Raw genomic sequence first — 19,015 nt, 5'->3', positions numbered from 1 at the left:
ACAAATGAGCTCATACTCTAAACTTTTATTTCCCTTGGCTAACACATATCCACTTAACAAAGCAGGTAAGAGCTCGTAGGTTGAGATGGCTTCTGGGCACTTTCAATATACTCATTGTTGCAAGTGTTTTGCCCCAGTTATTTATTTAATTAACTAATTAATTAATTTTTTTTTCGGGGTAATGAGGGTTAAGTGACTTGCCCAGGGTCACACAGCTAATAAATGGCAAGTATCTGAAGCCGAATTTGAACTCAGGTCCTCCTGAATCCTGGTCCAGTGCTCTATCCATCACACCACCTAGCTGCCCCTAGGCTTGTTTTATTTGACTCCAGAGGGTGGAACCAGGATCAATGAGTGGCCATTATAAAGAAACTTATGTAGACAAAATATGACAATCAGAGCCATCTAAAATGGGAATTCTTTCTCTCTGAAGATTTCTCAAATGGAGGATAGATGACTATTTGTTGGGGATGTTGTAGAAAGGATTTAGGCTTTAAGTTGGAATAAATGACCACTAAGATCCATTCCAAATGTGAGAATTGAATGATTTCATAAACTAAAGAGAGATGTTTTTAACATAAAATATTTTTGAAATCTTTCCTTAATCATGTTAAAAGCTATTATTAGCTACTGAGGGATTAAAATGCCACTTTTTGTTCCAAATTGCCACACAACTAAAATTAATTTGTTTTTAATGATGATTACTAATTATAAAAATCCACTTAGACCTTGAGTCTGTTCAGTCAAAATAGATAACAGAACTTCAAATTAACAATCAAATTTTAAAAGAATACTTAGGTCAAAAACTAAAATTTCAAGAAATGAATATGAAGAAAATTAAGAAAGAGAACAACAAGATTGATTTCCATAGTGTTCAGGTTTCATCAAATGATTGAATCATTTACCACAACCCCAAATTCCCAACAGTGTGTTTTAAATGAAATGTTACAGAATCTGTATTATTTGATTTGGTATTTAATAATAACAATTATAAGTACAATGGCAAACATTTAAAAAGAGAGCCCTTGATAAAGAAAAGACAAATTTAAATAAATTTTTGTTAAAGGTTGTTGTAAGTGCCATTTTACCCATAAACATTCCTTTTAAGGCATTTCCATTACTGTCAAACTATCTAAACATATACAGAAAGGTTTATATCTGATAAATGGGCTCCTTTTTTGAACCTGCATTATTATTAGTTCCAAAGAAGGATTAAAGAAAGAAAAATACAATTTGGGATTAAATGTAGCCAGAAAAGAAACATCTTTTCATAAGAAGCAACATAAAATTTAAGTCATTTTATTACACATGCTTCCCAATGTATTTTCAGTTTGTTTTCTTTTGTTTGTTTTTGCAACACATTTTTCACTCCTAACAAAGTATTAGCTAACAAAGTATGGGCCATGAGAAGTGGCTGCAATTCAATAATGAGCAGAGTAAATTTTAAAGAGGGTTTTACCATGTCCTGGCATGAAAGGTGCTACATAGAAACCTGTTTCACTTAACTCTTTGGTAATTACCAACCCAAATACTTGGACCAAAAACTTCCACATATGCTTCTAAGTGAAGCGCTACCTAGTAGAATCTTCTGTGTCTACCAGAAATGAGACTATTATCCTACATATGAACTATTTTTTTTCTAGGGACTGAGCTGTTGATTCAGGTGAGACCGCAATACTGAACAAGCAGGATAGAGGGGAAAAAAATGTTATTTCAGATTCTAGTAGAGTAGATTTGCAATTTGACTGAGGAAGAAGATTGTATGAGACAAAAAATGTGTCAACCTAGTAAGGTTTCCTCTTGAAACCATTTTAGGGAAAAAATGGGAATTTTTTTCTAACTTATCTCCAATAAGCTTCACTTTTCCTTTTCTAAAGAGGGAACAAAGAAGTTAAAACTATATTGTGACCATATTGATGTTTCCCCTTGGTTGCTTCCTCCCAGGCTACTTCTTTTAGGTTAAATTCCCAGCCTACTAAGAATGGCACTATTTGGACTGCCCTTAAGTTCTTTCCACTTCTAAGGTTGCACTATGCTCCTTAAATAACTCAGAAGGATCCCTTTTTCAGAATATTAATATTGCAGGAAAATCAATCTATGATTCTTGGACCCCTTCGTTGGGCCACCTCTAAGTTACAAAATGGCAAATTTCAGAAATGCCCCAGGACATGTGCTATTTGCAAAGTAGATGCTATCTCTTAATTGAATATATTTAACTTTAACATGATTTTTACTTTTTTTTTCAAATTTCTTGTAATGAAATTTATATATTTTTTATATGTAAGTTTCTTTAAATTAGGGTGCTACCCATTGCTCATTTAATCTCTTAGTCTAAGAAGCCATTAAAGATTTTGGTCACCTAATGATGTAAAAACAATGTTTTGAAAGCCCACAAATAGATTTGAAACATGTCTTCTGTGCAGTTTCATGTGTTAGAACAATTCTTTATGTTTACATAGCACCTTTCATCCATGGGTGTCAGAGTTGTTTTAACTTTACAACATCATATGGTAGCAAATAAGATTTATTTAAGGAATGGAAAAATCAAAACCAAGTAAAAGTGGCATTAAGGATAGACCCAAATTACCCTATTTTTTTTTAATTAAAACATCACGCTGTCTCTGTATATTGGAGTCTGAGTTTTCTCAGAGTAAACAATATGTAAGTACAATATCATTAGTGGCAATCACACAACAAAAAAAGACTCTTTGTATGACTGCTAGATTAGCAATGAAACAAACAGTTCATAAACCACATACAGAAATACATCAAATATGGAAATATCTCAAAAACATTTTATAGCTGGTACTGAGAGCCTAAGAAGTAAACTGCTAACATTAAAAAAATTATTTCCCATTTTAAACTTGTATGAATATTAAGAAACTCTATAAATGCAGACTGAGGTTGAATAATCAATTCCCATTAATAGGCATTTTCATTTCTGTATTAAGAAAATAAAACTGATATTAATATAAAATGGGAATTACTACAAAGTCCACACATATTTCCCTTGGTTAACTAAATTTATTCTTTTGTGCTTCTTGCAAATGTTTAGGGTAACAAATGCATACAAATATTTCAAAAGTACCAATAATAGTTATCAATTTTAATGTAAGGTTACAAAGAACAAAAAAGTATTATTAATAAATGATTCTCAATAATTAAATGGGTTCCTGGCAAAATGCAGATCATATGAAATTATTTACATTATTTTTTGCCATAAGAAAACCTCTTAAGCAATAGTCAGCTCTCATGTAAAAAGAACAAAAACCAAAACCTCAATATCAAAGAAAGAAAATGAGTTAAAATATTTAGAGTAAGACAGCTTTATCCTGGGAATGCCATTTGCTGAGGGAGTAAGGAGTGTGGAGCTGGGAGAGGGGAAGCCACCTTATTTTTTAAAGTTCCAGAAAATCAATCATTAACTGGCTTACATCCACATCCACAAATGTTTGCTTAGTGTTCCTTAATCATGAAAATGGTGAACATGGAAAGCATATGAATTTCAGTACTAATTTTTAATAACTCCTATTTTATTATAGAGTTCTCAGACATGTCTTCTCATAAACTTAATTTTTCTTGTAGTATGCACCAAAATAATTAGAAGGATTTTAAAAAGAGTAACATCATGCAGTCCGCCAACCAAAAAGAGGCAGTGACATGCCAAATTCTTTTTTTTTTGTACCTGGATATATAGTACAATCCACAAAATACAAGAGCATTAATTCAGATTTACAGAACTAAATATAAATGGCTAGATTTGGGCTAATTAGCAGAAGCATTAAGCAATCAATGGCTAAATTTATGAACAAATGATGAAAGTAGATTGTTCTTGGAGTAATTCTTGAAACAATAAAATACTTGGTTCTCAGGGAGAGGAGAACTGTCCTTTATTCAGTAGATCTTAACAGTTCAAAGTGCTATATAAGTCCTAAGACCTTCTAAAAATTTTGGCAGTTGATTCCGGTAGTGCTCCTTGATTCAAGGAAGGAAAGAATGAAGGTTTGCATTTCTTGCCTGCTCTACTCACGAAGGATTGTTAAAAGTTCCCTTAAAATTTGTTTGTTTGTTTTAAATGACTTCTACAGTTGGCTGTCTTGTTACTTCAGAAATAAAGGCTTCATATTGAGATACTGAAGGACACTTTCTCTCTCTGTTTAGTTGAAAGGTAGAAAGAAGAAAGAAAATGTGAGAAAAGCTTAAAAGTTTCAAGAGATTTAAAATACAGAATAGGTACTGAAGAACTAGCAGCATGCATCAGACATTTTAATAGGGATAAGAAAGTGACAGAATTTCAGACACATTTTTTCCTAGAAGAGCTTAAAAATATCAAACCTTCAAAACAAATACTATTTTAGCAAAATTACTGATTTGTTCCTCCAATAATTGTACTTTATTTTTGAAAACATCTTTTCCCCTCTGGTTGAAAGAAAAAGGAACTCAATTACAACTTTTTATATTTATATATATATTTTTAAATTTTCAGAAGCTGATTTTAAAAAATTATTGATTTAAGTAAATAATTATGGAAAGTTATTAAATAGCAAGGCTAAATTTATATAAAGAAAATGTTATTTTGCAGACTACTTTTCCTTTCTTCCCCCCTCTCCATCTAAACAAGTACTTTTAAGGAAGGCTTTTTGGCTCCCTGCCCGGCAGGCAAAACAAGTGACAGCAATATAGTGTAACTTTAATAGTAAAGAGAGAAAATCAATTAATTAAGCAAGCAATATTTACATCTGTTAATGCAATGTGCACTTACTCTCACATTTAATGCTGTTAGTTTTGTTTTGTTTTTTTATAATGAGATTAATCTCATTTACATTTTGGGCAGGAAACTCACCACTTGGCCCACATCTCATGTAGTGGGGGTAATAGAATTAGGAGCTTTGTTGCTCCCTAGACCTGCTTTTTGAATTCCTGCTTTCTTGTATAGTGTCCACATCTGCAGGAAAAAAGCATTTCATGTTATTTAATTAGTCAAGGATTAAAGCATATCACAGTTCATGGAAATGATAAACTAAAAGAAAATTCCACTGAAGAGGGAAAAGAAAAAAATGTATGTATATATACATATATATGTATGTGTGTGTGTGTAAATATCTATACATATATAGATATATACACACATATGTATACAAACACACACATATAACTGCCTAGCGTTTTTTTTGAGGTATTCATCTGAATTAATGGTTCTTTCTTTTCTTTTTTAATTGAAAAAGAATATAATTATTACCAAATAAATTTACATTTTCAACTTTTTAATGACTAATCGGTTTAAGTATTACATTTATTCACTTGAATGGTTGTGTTGTTGTAAAGCAGAAAATAATTCTTGCATGCAATAGATAAAACATGCACAATGCAATATTTATTTCTTTACTAATAAAAATAGGAATTCAAGAAAACCTTATAATGGAAAAGTATAATTGCTCATAGCAAACAACATCTCAAATTTGCCTTGGACCAAGAATGTTTAATACAATGACTGCAAGATCCCAAAAAGGCTTGTGGAAATGATGCCTCAAATTCCTCACCTGTAGAATGAAGAGGTAGAGCTCTAAAAATGTAATAATTCAGTAACACAGGAAAATATAGAGGTACAAAATTTTTAGTGTTTTGGGTCAAGCTTTTGATTGTCGTTACAAGGGCTGATGTTCTCTGAGAGAAGTTCTGTCTTCAATATTCAATTTCAAAAGACTGATGGATGTATTACCATTAATTATATATAATATTTGCGTGTGAATATATAATCTGAGAATATTACATATATACACACATACATATACACACATACACAAAGTACATACCTATAATTATATAAAATGGCTCCTCAAGATTTATATGTAAGAAGTAAAATCTTCCTTTAGATAAGTTTCTAAATATTTTTGTAATGGTTAAATACACATGCATACCATGATAATCCAGGAGTGCTCATATAATTCAAACCTGAGTAGGCTAATAAAGCCCTGCTTGACAAAATGAATATTTTAATAGTGGCACTGGACAATATCTGAAGTGCCATTACTTTTTCTTTTATTTTTTTTTTTCAGGGCAATGAGAGTTAAGTAACTTGCTCAGAGTCACACAGTGTAAGTATCAAGTTTCTGAGGTCGAATTTGAACTCAGGTACTCCTGAATCCAGGGCCGGTGCTTTATCCACTGCGTCACTTAGCTGCCCCCAGTGCCATTACTTTTTTTGCTGTTGTTTGTTTGGGGTTTTTTTGGTGGGACAACTGGGAGTTAAGTGACTTGCCCAGGGTCACACAGCTAGTGAGTGTCAAGTGTCTGAGGCCAGATTTGAACTCAGGTACTCCTGAATCCAGGGCCAGTGCTTTATCCACTGTGCCACCTAGCTGCCCCGCATTACTTTTTAAAATAGACTACTGTGCATATTTTGACATTATTACTTTTGTAATAGGACATTAAAAAATAAATTAGGCTACTAAATGAATGCAAATGAATAAAGTGAATCAGATTCAGCTATTTATGGAGATGTTGATTTTTTAAAAGTTTAATTTGCCAATGGATTAGTTAGTAATATATTATGTTCTTTGTATTTAAGTTAATATCTTAAAACTTTTAAGGCAAAGATTCTGAGTAGACTCATATCTAAATTTATATCAATTATGACAAAGCTACAAAAATAGGTATTATAGTATGTTTTTCATAAATTTAGAGACATCTATGTGTATAAAAGCATTTTTTTTTTGTTTATTCAAGTTGCATGGGTTGAACTTGCTTTTTTTTTAGTTTATAGTACTAATGGCACTGAACATTGAAAATACTGAGATGGTGTTATACAAATAGCAAGGAAAAATAGATTGTTATTCCTCAGGTAGAAAATGTGTTGGGAAGGAAGGGTAAGATAAGAGAGGTACTCATTATCCCTCTAGATTACATCTGCAGCAAAACTTTTTTTAGGGATAAGTGGTTATGAAACAAACATATAGGAAGCCAAAAACATGATTGGGAATGGCCTAGTCCTTTCAATTACTGTCCTATGAATATAGAAAGACTAATATCTAAAATATGCTTATTAAGCAAAGGATGTCTAGAATTTATTTTTCTCTAATAATTTTCTACCATAAAGTCTCACTTCAAAACATTTTTTTCTAGGCACCAGATTAAATTGCTTTTCGCCATAATCAACTGACAAAGCAGATAAGGCAGATCTAAAGTTCAAATTGTTTTCTGAAAGGAACCAGATCAAAGTTGCAATCTTATAGTTTTAATAACTTGGTAAAGGTCCCATATATACAAAACTAGTTATGGCGTTACTTTTCAAAATGGCAAAAAACTGGAAATTGCTCATCAACTGGGAACCAACTAAACAAACTGGTGTTTTAATGTAATGAGGTATTGTGCTCCAATAAATAGCGAATATGCAGAATTCAATGAAACTTGGGAAAGTTTGTCTCAAGTGAAGTAAGAAGAGACAAAAGGAAGAATTGAAAAGATAACAATAATAATGTAAAAGAAAACAATACTGGGAAGTGACCAAATTTGACTTCAGAGGAAGGATGGTTAAACATACTGTCCCTTTTCTTGGCAAAGAGGTGTTTGACTACAGATGTGGATGGAGGCACACATAGTTTGTCAGATATGACCAAGGTATGATTTGAGTTTTTTTAACCATTACATCTTTGTTATAACAGAACATTCTATTCTGTGAGGGAAGTCATTGGGAAGTGATGAATATTAAAAAAATAAATTTATTAAAATAAAATAAATTAAATCTATTAAAATAAGAACAAGAAATCAAATTTGATTGGCTCTACTTTTGAAGACCTGTTGTACCTGAGTTATTGGCCTTATCAAATAATTTTTCTCAAACTCTTTCTACTAAAAAAAAAAAATTCCACAAAGTTTGCTAGCATATATTTAAACAAATATAAGAAATCATACTGTGCACAAAGTAATTTTAAAAGCTCTTAATTATAGTTTTAGAGGTTTAAGCAGAAATATTGAAAAATTTTCAAAATCTTCACTTTCACTAACAAATATTTTATTTCAAATATCAATCATAGAACTAATATTATATAGATTTCTTATCCTCCATTTTCTAATTTAGATGGTTTTAAATATTAGTACAAATAAGAATTCCACCACAATGTTATGATTGTTTATCATCACTATTATGCTATATTAAAAAGTAAAGAAAGTTATTATGCTGTATGATTCTATGGAAAAATTCATCCTAAATAGATATAATAGTATTGAGTACTTCAATACACCAGAGAGGACTGAAAAACAGAGTAGGAAAATAATTAAGTTCCTAGTTACAATTAATTTTATTGAGCACTCAAAAACTCATTCATGTCTGAGTGTTAACAATGCCTTAAATATGAACAATGTTTATAAATATGGATCTTGTTTCATATTTGCAATGCAAACTGGTTATCTGAATTAACTGTAATTTGCACAAAGAGGAAAATGACAAGACATATACCATAAATAACTAGTAAAAGGCTTGGAAATCTCCCTACATGTTTCTCTCATTAGTACTATACATGTGCAAGATGAAAATATATGTATTCTACAATAAAAGAGAAAATGAATCTTCTGACTTAGTTGTATAAAGTATATATAAATAATGAAACAAAAAAGAACACAATTTAGAAGCAATTTTTTTTTTGCTGAAATTTAGTTCAGAGGTTCATTCCTTCCTCATAACATGGCATGCAATTTCTTTAACATGCTTTAGGTAAAACAAAAGTAACAAAATATTTTTGTCATATGACAAACAAAAATATGAAACATTAAGCTTGGATTGTTAAGGCTGACAAAGGCATGCAAAAATATACAGTGCAATTAATATTTCATGCAAACTTTGGTGTGGTTACAATTTTACATTCATACACATGCTGAACACGATACCACCATTCAAAAATAAAACGTAAACCTAACCACAAAAGGCTTTTCAGTAGAAAGCTTCCTAAATTAGGTAATAGATCACACAAAGCACATGAGATGACATACATTTCAAATTTTGTGTTTTTTTATCATACACAACCATACTCATACCAAACAGTTTGATTATCTTCAGAGACCAATAATGGGGGTTCTGTCTCACCAAGATATGAAAGAGTAGTAATTTCACTGCTATTTAAAGAAGACTGTGGGTTACTATTAATAGACTTCTGGTTCTCAGAAGGTTGTTCATTAGCTTTCTCTACAGCTTTAAATGATGAGACAAATGTCTGATCATTAGTTTGGATGGCTGCTCTTTGGGGCATCCCACTAATGTTACTAACTAATTCAGTATTCAGGGATAAAAATGGCTGGGTTATATGAGTAACAGAAAAGGGTCCTGTACTTTCACTAGCTGATATTCCCACTGTATCACTAAACACATTAATGGTTGAAAAGGTTTTGTCATGAAAATTTGACCTTTCAATTCTTGAATTTCTAGTCTGAGCAGAGGTAGACACAGCATAGGCTGAATGCATAGCAGTGGTTAAATCACTTTGTGAATGGGAATCTATAATATTTATGGAACTGTGAACTAAATTAGGGGGCTGTTGATGTACACAGTACTCACTAGATGTTGATGGGATGTTATCAGCTGTAGTTGGTGATGGATCAATTGACACAGGCTGTCTACTGTCCTTGGATAAAAAGTCATGAATGCTTGTCCTTCGCGTGGTCCCCTCAGCTGTAGAGATCACACTGCTTGCACGAGGTAAGGTAGCATAAGGATTACTATCTTTTGATTGTCGTTGTAATATAAAGGTTTCTTTTACTAACTTGACCTTTCCTTGAGTGCTTGATGTAGATTTTCCTGGAGAACTAATGAAGTAAGAATCTTCTGTCTTTTGAGGACTAGGCCTTACAAACTGTTCAGTCTTTGCTGACCGTCCATCAGAGAAATCGGCTGTGGTTTTTCCACTTATTGACCTAACAAGACCACAGCTAACTGCCTTTTCTCTTCCCATAAAGTCAGGAGAGACAGATAAACTTTTCATTACTTCATCTAAAAGATTTTCTTGGCTTGAAGACTTCATCTGTAACAACAACAATAAAATCAATACAGATCAATGGTTAACTCTGTACTACTTTTTGTTTTTGTTTTTTTTCTAAGTATCAAGTGGCTGAGGCCGGATTTGAACTCAGGTCTTCCTGAATCCAGGGCCAGTGCTTTATCCACTGTGCCACCTAGCTGCCCCCTACTTTTTAATATATTACTGCATTTAATTACAAATCAATATTTTCATTGATGTTTTTATGTCAAATATGTATTTATATATAAATGCAAAGTGTGAATATTTTGTATGTAATGTAAAGTGCAGAGGACTGAAAGGCACTGATCTGAATTTTTAAGACCTACTTCTGCTACTAGACTCTGATATTAATTGCTGCCTAAGGGCAAATCACTTCACCTATCTAAGCCTAATTTTTCTGCATCTGTAAAATGGGAACAACATATCACAAAGTTTTTTTTTTTAGTGAGGCAATTGGGGTTAAGTGACTTGCCCAGGGTCACACAGCTAGTAAGTGTTAAGTGTCTGAGGCCAGATTTGAACTCAGGTACTCCTGACTCCAGGGCCGGTGCTCTATCCACTGTGCCACCTAGCTGCCCCCAACAATACCCTTCTAATTGCCCTCTCTGCCTCTAGTCTAGTTCCTCTCCAATTCCTCTATAATATAGCCTACTTTAATACTCCTAAGCAAAGTTCTGGTCATGTCACTCCCTTGTTCCCCATTATAATTTCCCTATTACAAAATACAAACTCTTCTGTCAAGAAGAATTGGACTCTTATGCACATAAGTCATTTAAGCCTTAGTACCTCAGACTTCAACTTACTTAGGAACTGTCAATATGACACTTATTGGGCTGTTTGGGGTTTTTTTGTTGGTTTGTTGGGTTTTTTTTTTGGGTTGTTGTTGGGTTTTTTTGTGAGGCAATGAGGGTTAAGTGACTTGCCCAGGGTCACACAGCTAGTATTTGTCAATTGTCTGAGGTTGGATTTGAACTCAGGTCCTCTTGAATCCAGGGCCGGTGCTTTATCCACTGTGCCACCTAGCTGCCCCCAATATTTCACTTATAAACTTCACTAGTAATTTAATTTATATGAATGAAATTAGAGGGCCATGCTTTATTAAAATATGGTAATTAACTGCTTCTCAGTTTGTCAGTTTTGTCACTGCTTGCCATTGTCATGTGACCTTAGGCACACCAATATATAATAGGCAGTATGATGCCAAAGGATGTCTTATATTGTCATCTTTTGCATTACGTGGATCATATATATTAGCATAAACCATTTTTGTTCACAATTATACCTACACCCTCCTCACAAAAAGGGTTTACATATACATACTTATATACATACATGCATACACATATACATAATACATACACACATATATAGAACTGGCTGTGAAATTTTAAGTTTTAAAAACTCCTTTCAATCACTCAACTATAAGGTAAAATGGAAAATCTTCGAATATAAAAATAATTTTTACTGTGCCCCTTCAAAAGTAAGTTGTTGTTGTTTTTTTCCCTATACTAGCGTAACGAAATTGCTAACATCTTTAAAAATCTTTTCTTTGTACCTTACCTGTATTGAGGTAAGCTTGTTGCTTTCTTCTAAAAACTGCTGTAGAGTAACTACTTCACTCCCAGGGGAACCAGTTTTCATCTTGTGATGTGTTCGGCTATCCAATGTTTCAGGCATTTTATGTTGGAGTACAGGACTTGATCTGGTATATCGTTTCAAGTACTGGATTGGACTGCTGCTACTACTGGACCATGCCTCATGTTCTTGAAGTAGGCTAAATTCTCCACTGCTGTGGCTTTGTGGTCTGCTTTGACTATTAACTGCACCTGCTTTTGGAGCAAATAGTATTATTAAAAGCTCTTTAACAGAAATAAGACAGAAGCCATTAAAATATTATTTATTTGTCTGGGTCCTCATTTTAAACATAGCTATACTTACCCTCAAATTTTATTTCAGAAATGGTTCTGAAAACATGCTACCAACATTTTAAAGATGCCAGTAGCCTGTGGCTTTATTGTTTTAATTAAAATTTACATGAATAATTTAAAAATAGTTCATAATTTAATCCACACAGGAAAAATTATAAGCTTCACTTATAAGTATTTATGAATAAATCACAGAAAAACCATTCAGTAAGGAATTACTGTGTGGAAAGCACTATGTTAAATACTGGGAATACAAACAAAAATATAGGAACAAGTACTTAAAATGTTTTGAGGAATATTAGAAGCCAATTCTAATTGCTGACAATTCTAGTTGCTGACATTTTATTCTAATTTTCTGCATTTAAATAAAAATAATTTTTCTTCTTTGAAAACCGACAGGTTCATCTTTTCATTTAGTAAGGTTCCTCTGCTCTTATATAAATTATGTTGTTCAGTTATGTCCAACTCTTCCTGACCCCATGTGGGGTTTTCTTGGAAAGATACTGGAGTGGTTTGCCATTTCCTTCTCCAGCTCATTTTACAGATGAGGAAACTGAGGCAAACAGGGCTAAGTGACTTGCCCAGGGTCACATAGCTAATATGTGCCTGAGGCTGGATTTGAACTCAGGTCTTCCTGATTCTAGGCCCAGCACTCTATCCACTGTACCTCCTAGAAAATAAGAATATCAGAAACCTAAACAGTATGTTTATAAAGTAAAATAAATTGGAGAACTGATACCTCCAATAATTAAAGAACAATAAGGAAAGACCTCAGAAAACCTGGGTTCTGATCTTAATTTTGCCCTTTAAGTTATATGTGTGACCCTGTGCAAATAAGTAAGGCCTCCTCAAACTTGTTTCCTTCTATATAAAGATGAGAATGTGGGAATAACAATATCTGCTTATATACTTTGTGGGGTTTTATATGTTGATATTTTTATGAAAATACCATGTAATCTGTAAAATGTTATAGAAATATAAGGTGACATTAGACATTTCTTTTGTTTTGTTTTGTTTTTGTTTTTTTTTTGCAGGGCAATGGGGGTCAAGTGACTGGCTGAGGGTCACACAGCTAGTAAGTGTCAAGTGTCTGAGGCTAGATTTGAACTCAGGTACTCCTGAATCCAGGGCCAGTGCTTCATCCACTGTGCCACCTAGGTGCCCCTGACATTAGACATTTCAAAACAAAAAAATGTTTACCTTAAAAAACTTAAAAGTGCTTTTAAAAATTGGCTTTTATTATACATAACTGATTGAGTTCTATATTGGTGTGCACATATTTAACTGCAGTAACTGAAAAGATACTGAATAACCCTACACCCTCTAAGTTGTTACTCAATTTGATATTTCTTGGGTCAAATACCTTTGGAAACTGTTAGTTCTTATCAGACTGCATATTTCTATATAAGTGGACTAAAATAAAGGAAACACTATTTCCAAAGTGGATAATGGGAAGAAACTCTAGTTCAAACTGAGTAAAATCTTATAAATTAGCTTAAAAGGTGGAGTTTTTGAAAACAAATAACCTGGGCAAATAAAGACCACTAAATACAATCCATAGAAACCCAATCATTTGTAAAAAAAGACTTCTTTTCAAATTTCTTGTTATATAAAGAGCAAGGTTAATTTTATATCAGTGTGATGTTATTCCTGTTTGTCCTTTGTTCTGGAAGAGGAACATGACATCAGAGTGATGTCATGCCTTGCACTGAATTGGATTTAAGTGAGGGAGGGCTGTGCAAGGCCACCAAGCTCACTCTCTCTTCCAGAGCCATCTGAGTTCAGAGGCAAGATATAGATCAGGACGACTGGAGATGGCCCCAGATGTTTGCCCAGGGTCACACAGCTAGTAACTGTTTGAGTTGAGATTTGAACTCAGGTCCTCCTGACTTCGTGGCCAGTGCTCTGTCCACTGTGCCACCCAGATGCCCCATTAGTGTGATGTAAAGCTCCAATATAAAAAGCATAAGTCAAGTTTTTCTAACCCTCACTGTGAAATGAAGTACGACTCTCAAATGAACACCAAAGTTTAATAGAAAAAAGTTTCAAAATATTCTTTTTTCAGGCAATATTACATTTTGATGTAATATTTCATTTAAAATTATTCATGTAATTTACACTTTTAGACTTACATTTCTACATTAACACACACACACACACATAATGTTCTTTCCAAATAATTTAAAGGATACTTTACTATTTATACATTAAAGAAGATAGCCAAGTGTTTTGATTAATTGGTATTTTTTAGGATATTCAAAATATTCAAATATTCAAATTTTAATTCAATTACTTAAATGTACTTTTAGAAAGTACTTTATATACGAGATTTTAATACACTAACAATATACACTAAGCATTAAAAATCAGACACCTCTTTCCAAGTTGAAGACCAAGTCTAGTGTTTGTATCTAAGAACTTATATAAATATTTTTACTACAAACTTGATTCTGTGATGATAAAAAATGGATATTAAAATTCCAACTGATTCCCTCTTTACATTTGCTATAGGTTTCGAAAAGTCATATACTTATGTGTGTAAAAAGTCTTTACACATTTCTTAAAATGTTCAAATTAAAAAATATTTTCAATAGATTTCACACACAGCTTCATCATTTCATCATATCAAAGACATATCATTCTAAATCCCATTCAAATAACAGGAATGGATGGAGCACATTAATGTTATTTCCCTATTGCATACCTTTGACATCATGGAGTGAAGCATTATTATTGCTATTACTAGTGGATGTTCTACCACTATCAAGGCTGGCCGGCCTAGAAGCTAAATAAAAAAAAAAATCAGGAGACAACATAAGATGTCCAACCCATCAGATGTTCCTGAATGCTCTGAGGTAGCAATAATGCATGATTTCACAGGCTTGAGCATGCCCAATGTAACAAAAGATTGATTCTTTCAGATTAGAAAGAGAAGGAATTTCCAGGCTGTTCGAGAGGACACACTTCAGAAAAGAGCACTATTAGAATAGAAAAATTTAAGGAAAAGGAAAAGAGAAAATGGATATTAAAACTAAAAAATAGTGAGATAGAAACCAAGTCTGCATTAGTTGAATAGAATGGCATGCAGAAAAATGCTGGTGATTATATCACTTACAACAGATCTGACAAGGAACCCTGCACATTGTAGCGATGCCACGAACAGGAGGAGTATGAGCGTCTGCACAGTTAATGTCCAGTACTCCTATCCAATATAAGGGAAACAATTGCATTAACAGTGTCCTATGCTATTTTATTTGAATAATGATAACATGTCTTTCAATTAATCTTATTCACAAAATGAAATTTGCCTATTCTAAAAGTGATTTTGTAAAAACAAAATGGTTTCTATTAACTTTTTTGGAATAGAAATTGGAACTTTAAAAAAATCCAGTAAAACATCTAATTCATAACTTTATCCCAATACTGGTGAAACTGGCCAAACTCCCCCACCTCCATTTTTAGATCCTGTTCAGGCACACTTAATAAATGAAAATGATTAAAAATAGAGAACATTTAGATGAAACAATATCCTTTAGAAAGGAAGTGTTAGAATTGGAGAAGTTAGAAGAGCAGTCAAGAAATACTGAAGTTATATAAGCACATGCTTTCTTGAAATGCTGTCATTCACCTACATTATGCAACATTCTTAACATTCCCAGTCTGCATTCACTATGCACTAACTAAATAAAGTCCACTTCTTACCATGAACTCTTGATCCCGTACTAGAATCATCACTAATACCTTGTGGACTTACATCTTCAAATGATGTGGTATCTACACATAAAATAGTAAAAAGGATAAAACACATTTTTCATCACAAAAAATTCATTAGAAGTCTTCATTTACACAATGTATGGGAATCCTCTTTCATTCTAATAATTTGTTCATTATGCAACATACTTCACTGAACAAATCGCAGTATTACAGTGAGTTTTGCAAGAGGTAGAAACCATGTAGTTTTAGTGGCAGTAGAATATCTTAGGGAAAGGTCCTTAAACTACTATGAACATCTCCCTATGATCTTAGAAAGGAAGTGTTTTGATATTTCTGTGTGGCTCCTCTTACATGAAATTAATGTTTCTTCCTTTTCCTATGTTGCATTGTTTCTCTCACTGATTTTCCCCACTCCTTTCCTTTCCATGTTGTTTTGGGATTTTTGCAGGTATTAATGAAAATTGTTTTGGTATAGTTCCATAACTTACTTATTCAGTGCTTTGAACTCATTTTTGAAATGCTTTATACAGCTTAAAAAAACTTATCAGATCACTTTGTAGAAATTTAGTTAGGCCATTAGAGAATACAGTACAAAAGAAAGCAACTAAGAATAAATTCTTGTAGCCAACAAAGTCACACCATAGTGCAAACAGACTGCCTATACCTTTATTATTAACCAACTGCTTGGATCTGAAGCCTGTAGAAGAGTTGACAGTTGCAAAGTTGATGGCTGTAGTAGAGAAGGCCATAGCTCCCAAGTCTTTTCTCCTTTTACCCGAAGAAATATCATCAGGAACCTCCAAATTCTCAGAACTACCTGTCCACTGTCCTCCTGCTAGGACCATGGACTGCACCAGGTCATTCATGGCTGGGATGCAAATGAAAGCAAATGAATAAGCATGATTTAATGAATTTGTTCTAAATACTATTTTGTATCTTAAACTGTGTGACATCAGTCTATGCATCAATGTAACTGTATATAAATGTTTTTTAACCATAAGGTCATCCATATTAAGACATGCATTCAGCTGAATGAAAAGTGTTACAGAGGCCAAAGGTTTAATTTTTAGTGACTGTGTGCTTTTACTTCTTAACTTTTCCTTTGGCATTCAGAGGAAAGGTATTTATGTACAACTGTCATGCTTTTGATGTAATGATGTGCAATAGAGTTAGAAGCCTTGGTATGTTGTTTTGCAATGACGAAATGGAATGATTAAAGGTAAGATGGATAGAAGTTCTAATATAATATTAAAGTTGAAAATAGTAAAGGGTCGTTGGTCATTGTAGGTTACTGAAGGAATAAATTATCTGTATATCAAACAAACATTAAATTTGGAAAGACAAACTGGAAAACGATAGTATCCAAAGCCATATACCTTTAATAAAATTAATCAATTACCCATTCTACTTTCTTGAGACCAAACAGAAAGTGTTACAAAAGAAGGAATGACAAACATTTTCAAGGGTCACAGACCTTTTATTTTTCTTGCACCAGATTATTTTAGAAAACCAATGCCTCAAACTAATAATTTAGATACATTTTTTAAAAAAATAAAACTTGCTAAGGAATTCCCTATGTTATATCAAATCCATGTTTGGAGGGGTTTTCCCCTTAAGATCTGAATTGCACTAGAAACTTACACAACATGTATGTACTAAACAGGTACACATATGTATTATATGCATTAGCAAACATGCATATAGTATAATTTCAGTGCCAGATTGAAAAAAATAATGCTCCAGCTCCTTGTATTGTAGGAAGACTGCACTTTGCAAAGTACGAAAATTAGTGCAGTCCAAGGAAAAAGGTTAGTGAAAAATTAGTAATGGAAGCCAGTATAGCCATTTGAAAGAAGCTGAACTGTCATAAAGTCTTACACATGGAGCGACGGTAGCAGGCCTTCATTTTGTCTTTATCCTTCGGTCTGTTCCTCAAAAAGGGCAGTCTTTTCAGTGCAACCACTTTAATGTCAGAGCATGAGGAAAAACGGAAACAGGGAAATGAAAGAAAAAAAGGAAGAAGAACAGATGGGAGTTAAATGTTGAAACTAAGGACAGGAATGAATATGTTTGAGTTTCAGCTATGTACACTATTCTAAATCTATTATTCTCATGCTTTTTGAGTGATAATGATCATGAAATCTGTACCATGAAATCTAAGTATACTTGGAATAGCACTGAAGACAATAGTGAGGGACATACATTTGGAGAGTTTGGTTATTCCTGTAACTCAGGAATTATTGAGAATTATATATGATAGATATTCTCCTAGAAAAATAGACAACATACACCTGTAATGCAACATATGGCATTACTTAGTAACATGTGAAATCTCATAACCTTTTTCAATCTTTGATTTCTCCTTTAATCTCTATATTAGAGCTTCATAGAGAAAGCTTTATTTCACAGGAGAGGGATAAACGATTAAAGTGGTTATCAAAGCAGGCTATATATTTTATGGGTATGTATCAATTTTAATTGTGGAGGTGGGGAAATTTAACAGAATTTTTCAAAAGCATATACAAATATTTCACAATTCCCTCAACCTATTATATAGAGGGAATTAATTTCTCAGTTCAAACTAAATTTTAGGAGAGTAAATCTCAGTAGCAGCACCATGATAATATGTTGTTCTCCTCTAGAAGAAACTGTTATGGAGAAACAAACAATAATATCCATAGTTCATAAAGTAGGAATTAGATATAGAAGAGAGAAAGGAGAGTATTTTGATAGAAGCACTGTATTAGCATTAAGCTTTGATAAAGATCAAGGGAAATGGAGATATTATACAGGCAAGTAAACACAACATGTATTTTTTAAATCTCCATAATAATTTTTTTTTTTTTAGTGAGGCATTTGGGGTTAAGTGACTTGCCCAGGGTCACACAGCTAGTAAGTGTTAAGTGTCTGAGGCAGGATTTGAACTCCAGGGCCGGTGCTCTATCCACTGCGCCACCTAGCTGCCCCCACAATAATTTTTAAAAGATATTTTTAGAAAATACAAGATCTCACTTTGCTGTAACATTTTATGGCTACGGTAAGATCACTAAGGTAGAAGAATATCTAGAGCACTGTAAATGCAGTGTTTAGAAACGTAGGCCCCTTTTCCTACTATTTATGAGCATGTGACAAATAAAAAATTTTGGAATGTTATACCAAAATATTATTTTATTATTTCATTAGTATATAATGCTGTTCAATTTAAGTACTTAGGAGTTTTTAAAATTTTAAATTGTTACCTATGCTTTATTTTCAAATTATGCCTTTTCTCTTGGTCATTATCACCATGTAAACATTAATACCCTTTTGACTAAGAACTCATAACTAAAATGGAGTTAAAGATGATAGTAAATGTGTGAAATTTATACT

The 19,015-nt window shown here is 32.8% G+C and overlaps 1 protein-coding gene across 15 annotated transcripts in view; it reads right to left on the bottom strand.

Annotated features, from left to right (window-relative positions):
* Positions 1 to 853: 853 nt before the first annotated feature.
* Positions 854 to 19,015, bottom strand: part of CCDC88A (coiled-coil domain containing 88A) — a 155,218-nt gene continuing 137,056 nt past the window's right edge. For 2 of the 15 annotated variants that reach the window (XM_043982304.1, XM_043982305.1), the window contains exons 26-33: positions 17,525 to 17,608; positions 16,311 to 16,514; positions 15,635 to 15,706; positions 14,637 to 14,717; positions 11,568 to 11,836; positions 9,548 to 10,010; positions 4,844 to 4,945; positions 854 to 4,153 (exon numbers count right to left, since the gene is read on the bottom strand). In XM_043982304.1, the coding sequence (XP_043838239.1) occupies positions 4,881 to 4,945; positions 9,548 to 10,010; positions 11,568 to 11,836; positions 14,637 to 14,717; positions 15,635 to 15,706; positions 16,311 to 16,514; positions 17,525 to 17,608 (1,238 nt within the window). In that variant the 3' untranslated portion in view covers positions 854 to 4,153; positions 4,844 to 4,880. Of the gene's footprint in view, positions 4,154 to 4,843; positions 4,946 to 7,904; positions 10,011 to 11,567; positions 11,837 to 14,636; positions 14,911 to 15,047; positions 15,135 to 15,634; positions 15,707 to 16,310; positions 16,515 to 17,524; positions 17,609 to 19,015 lie in introns of those variants that run through there. The other 13 variants (XM_043982300.1, XM_043982301.1, XM_043982302.1 and 10 more) reach the window with 13 other exon arrangements.

This window comes from Dromiciops gliroides, chromosome 2 (assembly GCF_019393635.1).
Source record: "Dromiciops gliroides isolate mDroGli1 chromosome 2, mDroGli1.pri, whole genome shotgun sequence".
Taxonomy (NCBI): Eukaryota; Metazoa; Chordata; class Mammalia; order Microbiotheria; family Microbiotheriidae; genus Dromiciops; species Dromiciops gliroides.
Note: the sequence above shows the minus strand (reverse complement) of the source record. Positions and strands in the feature narration are given on the sequence as shown.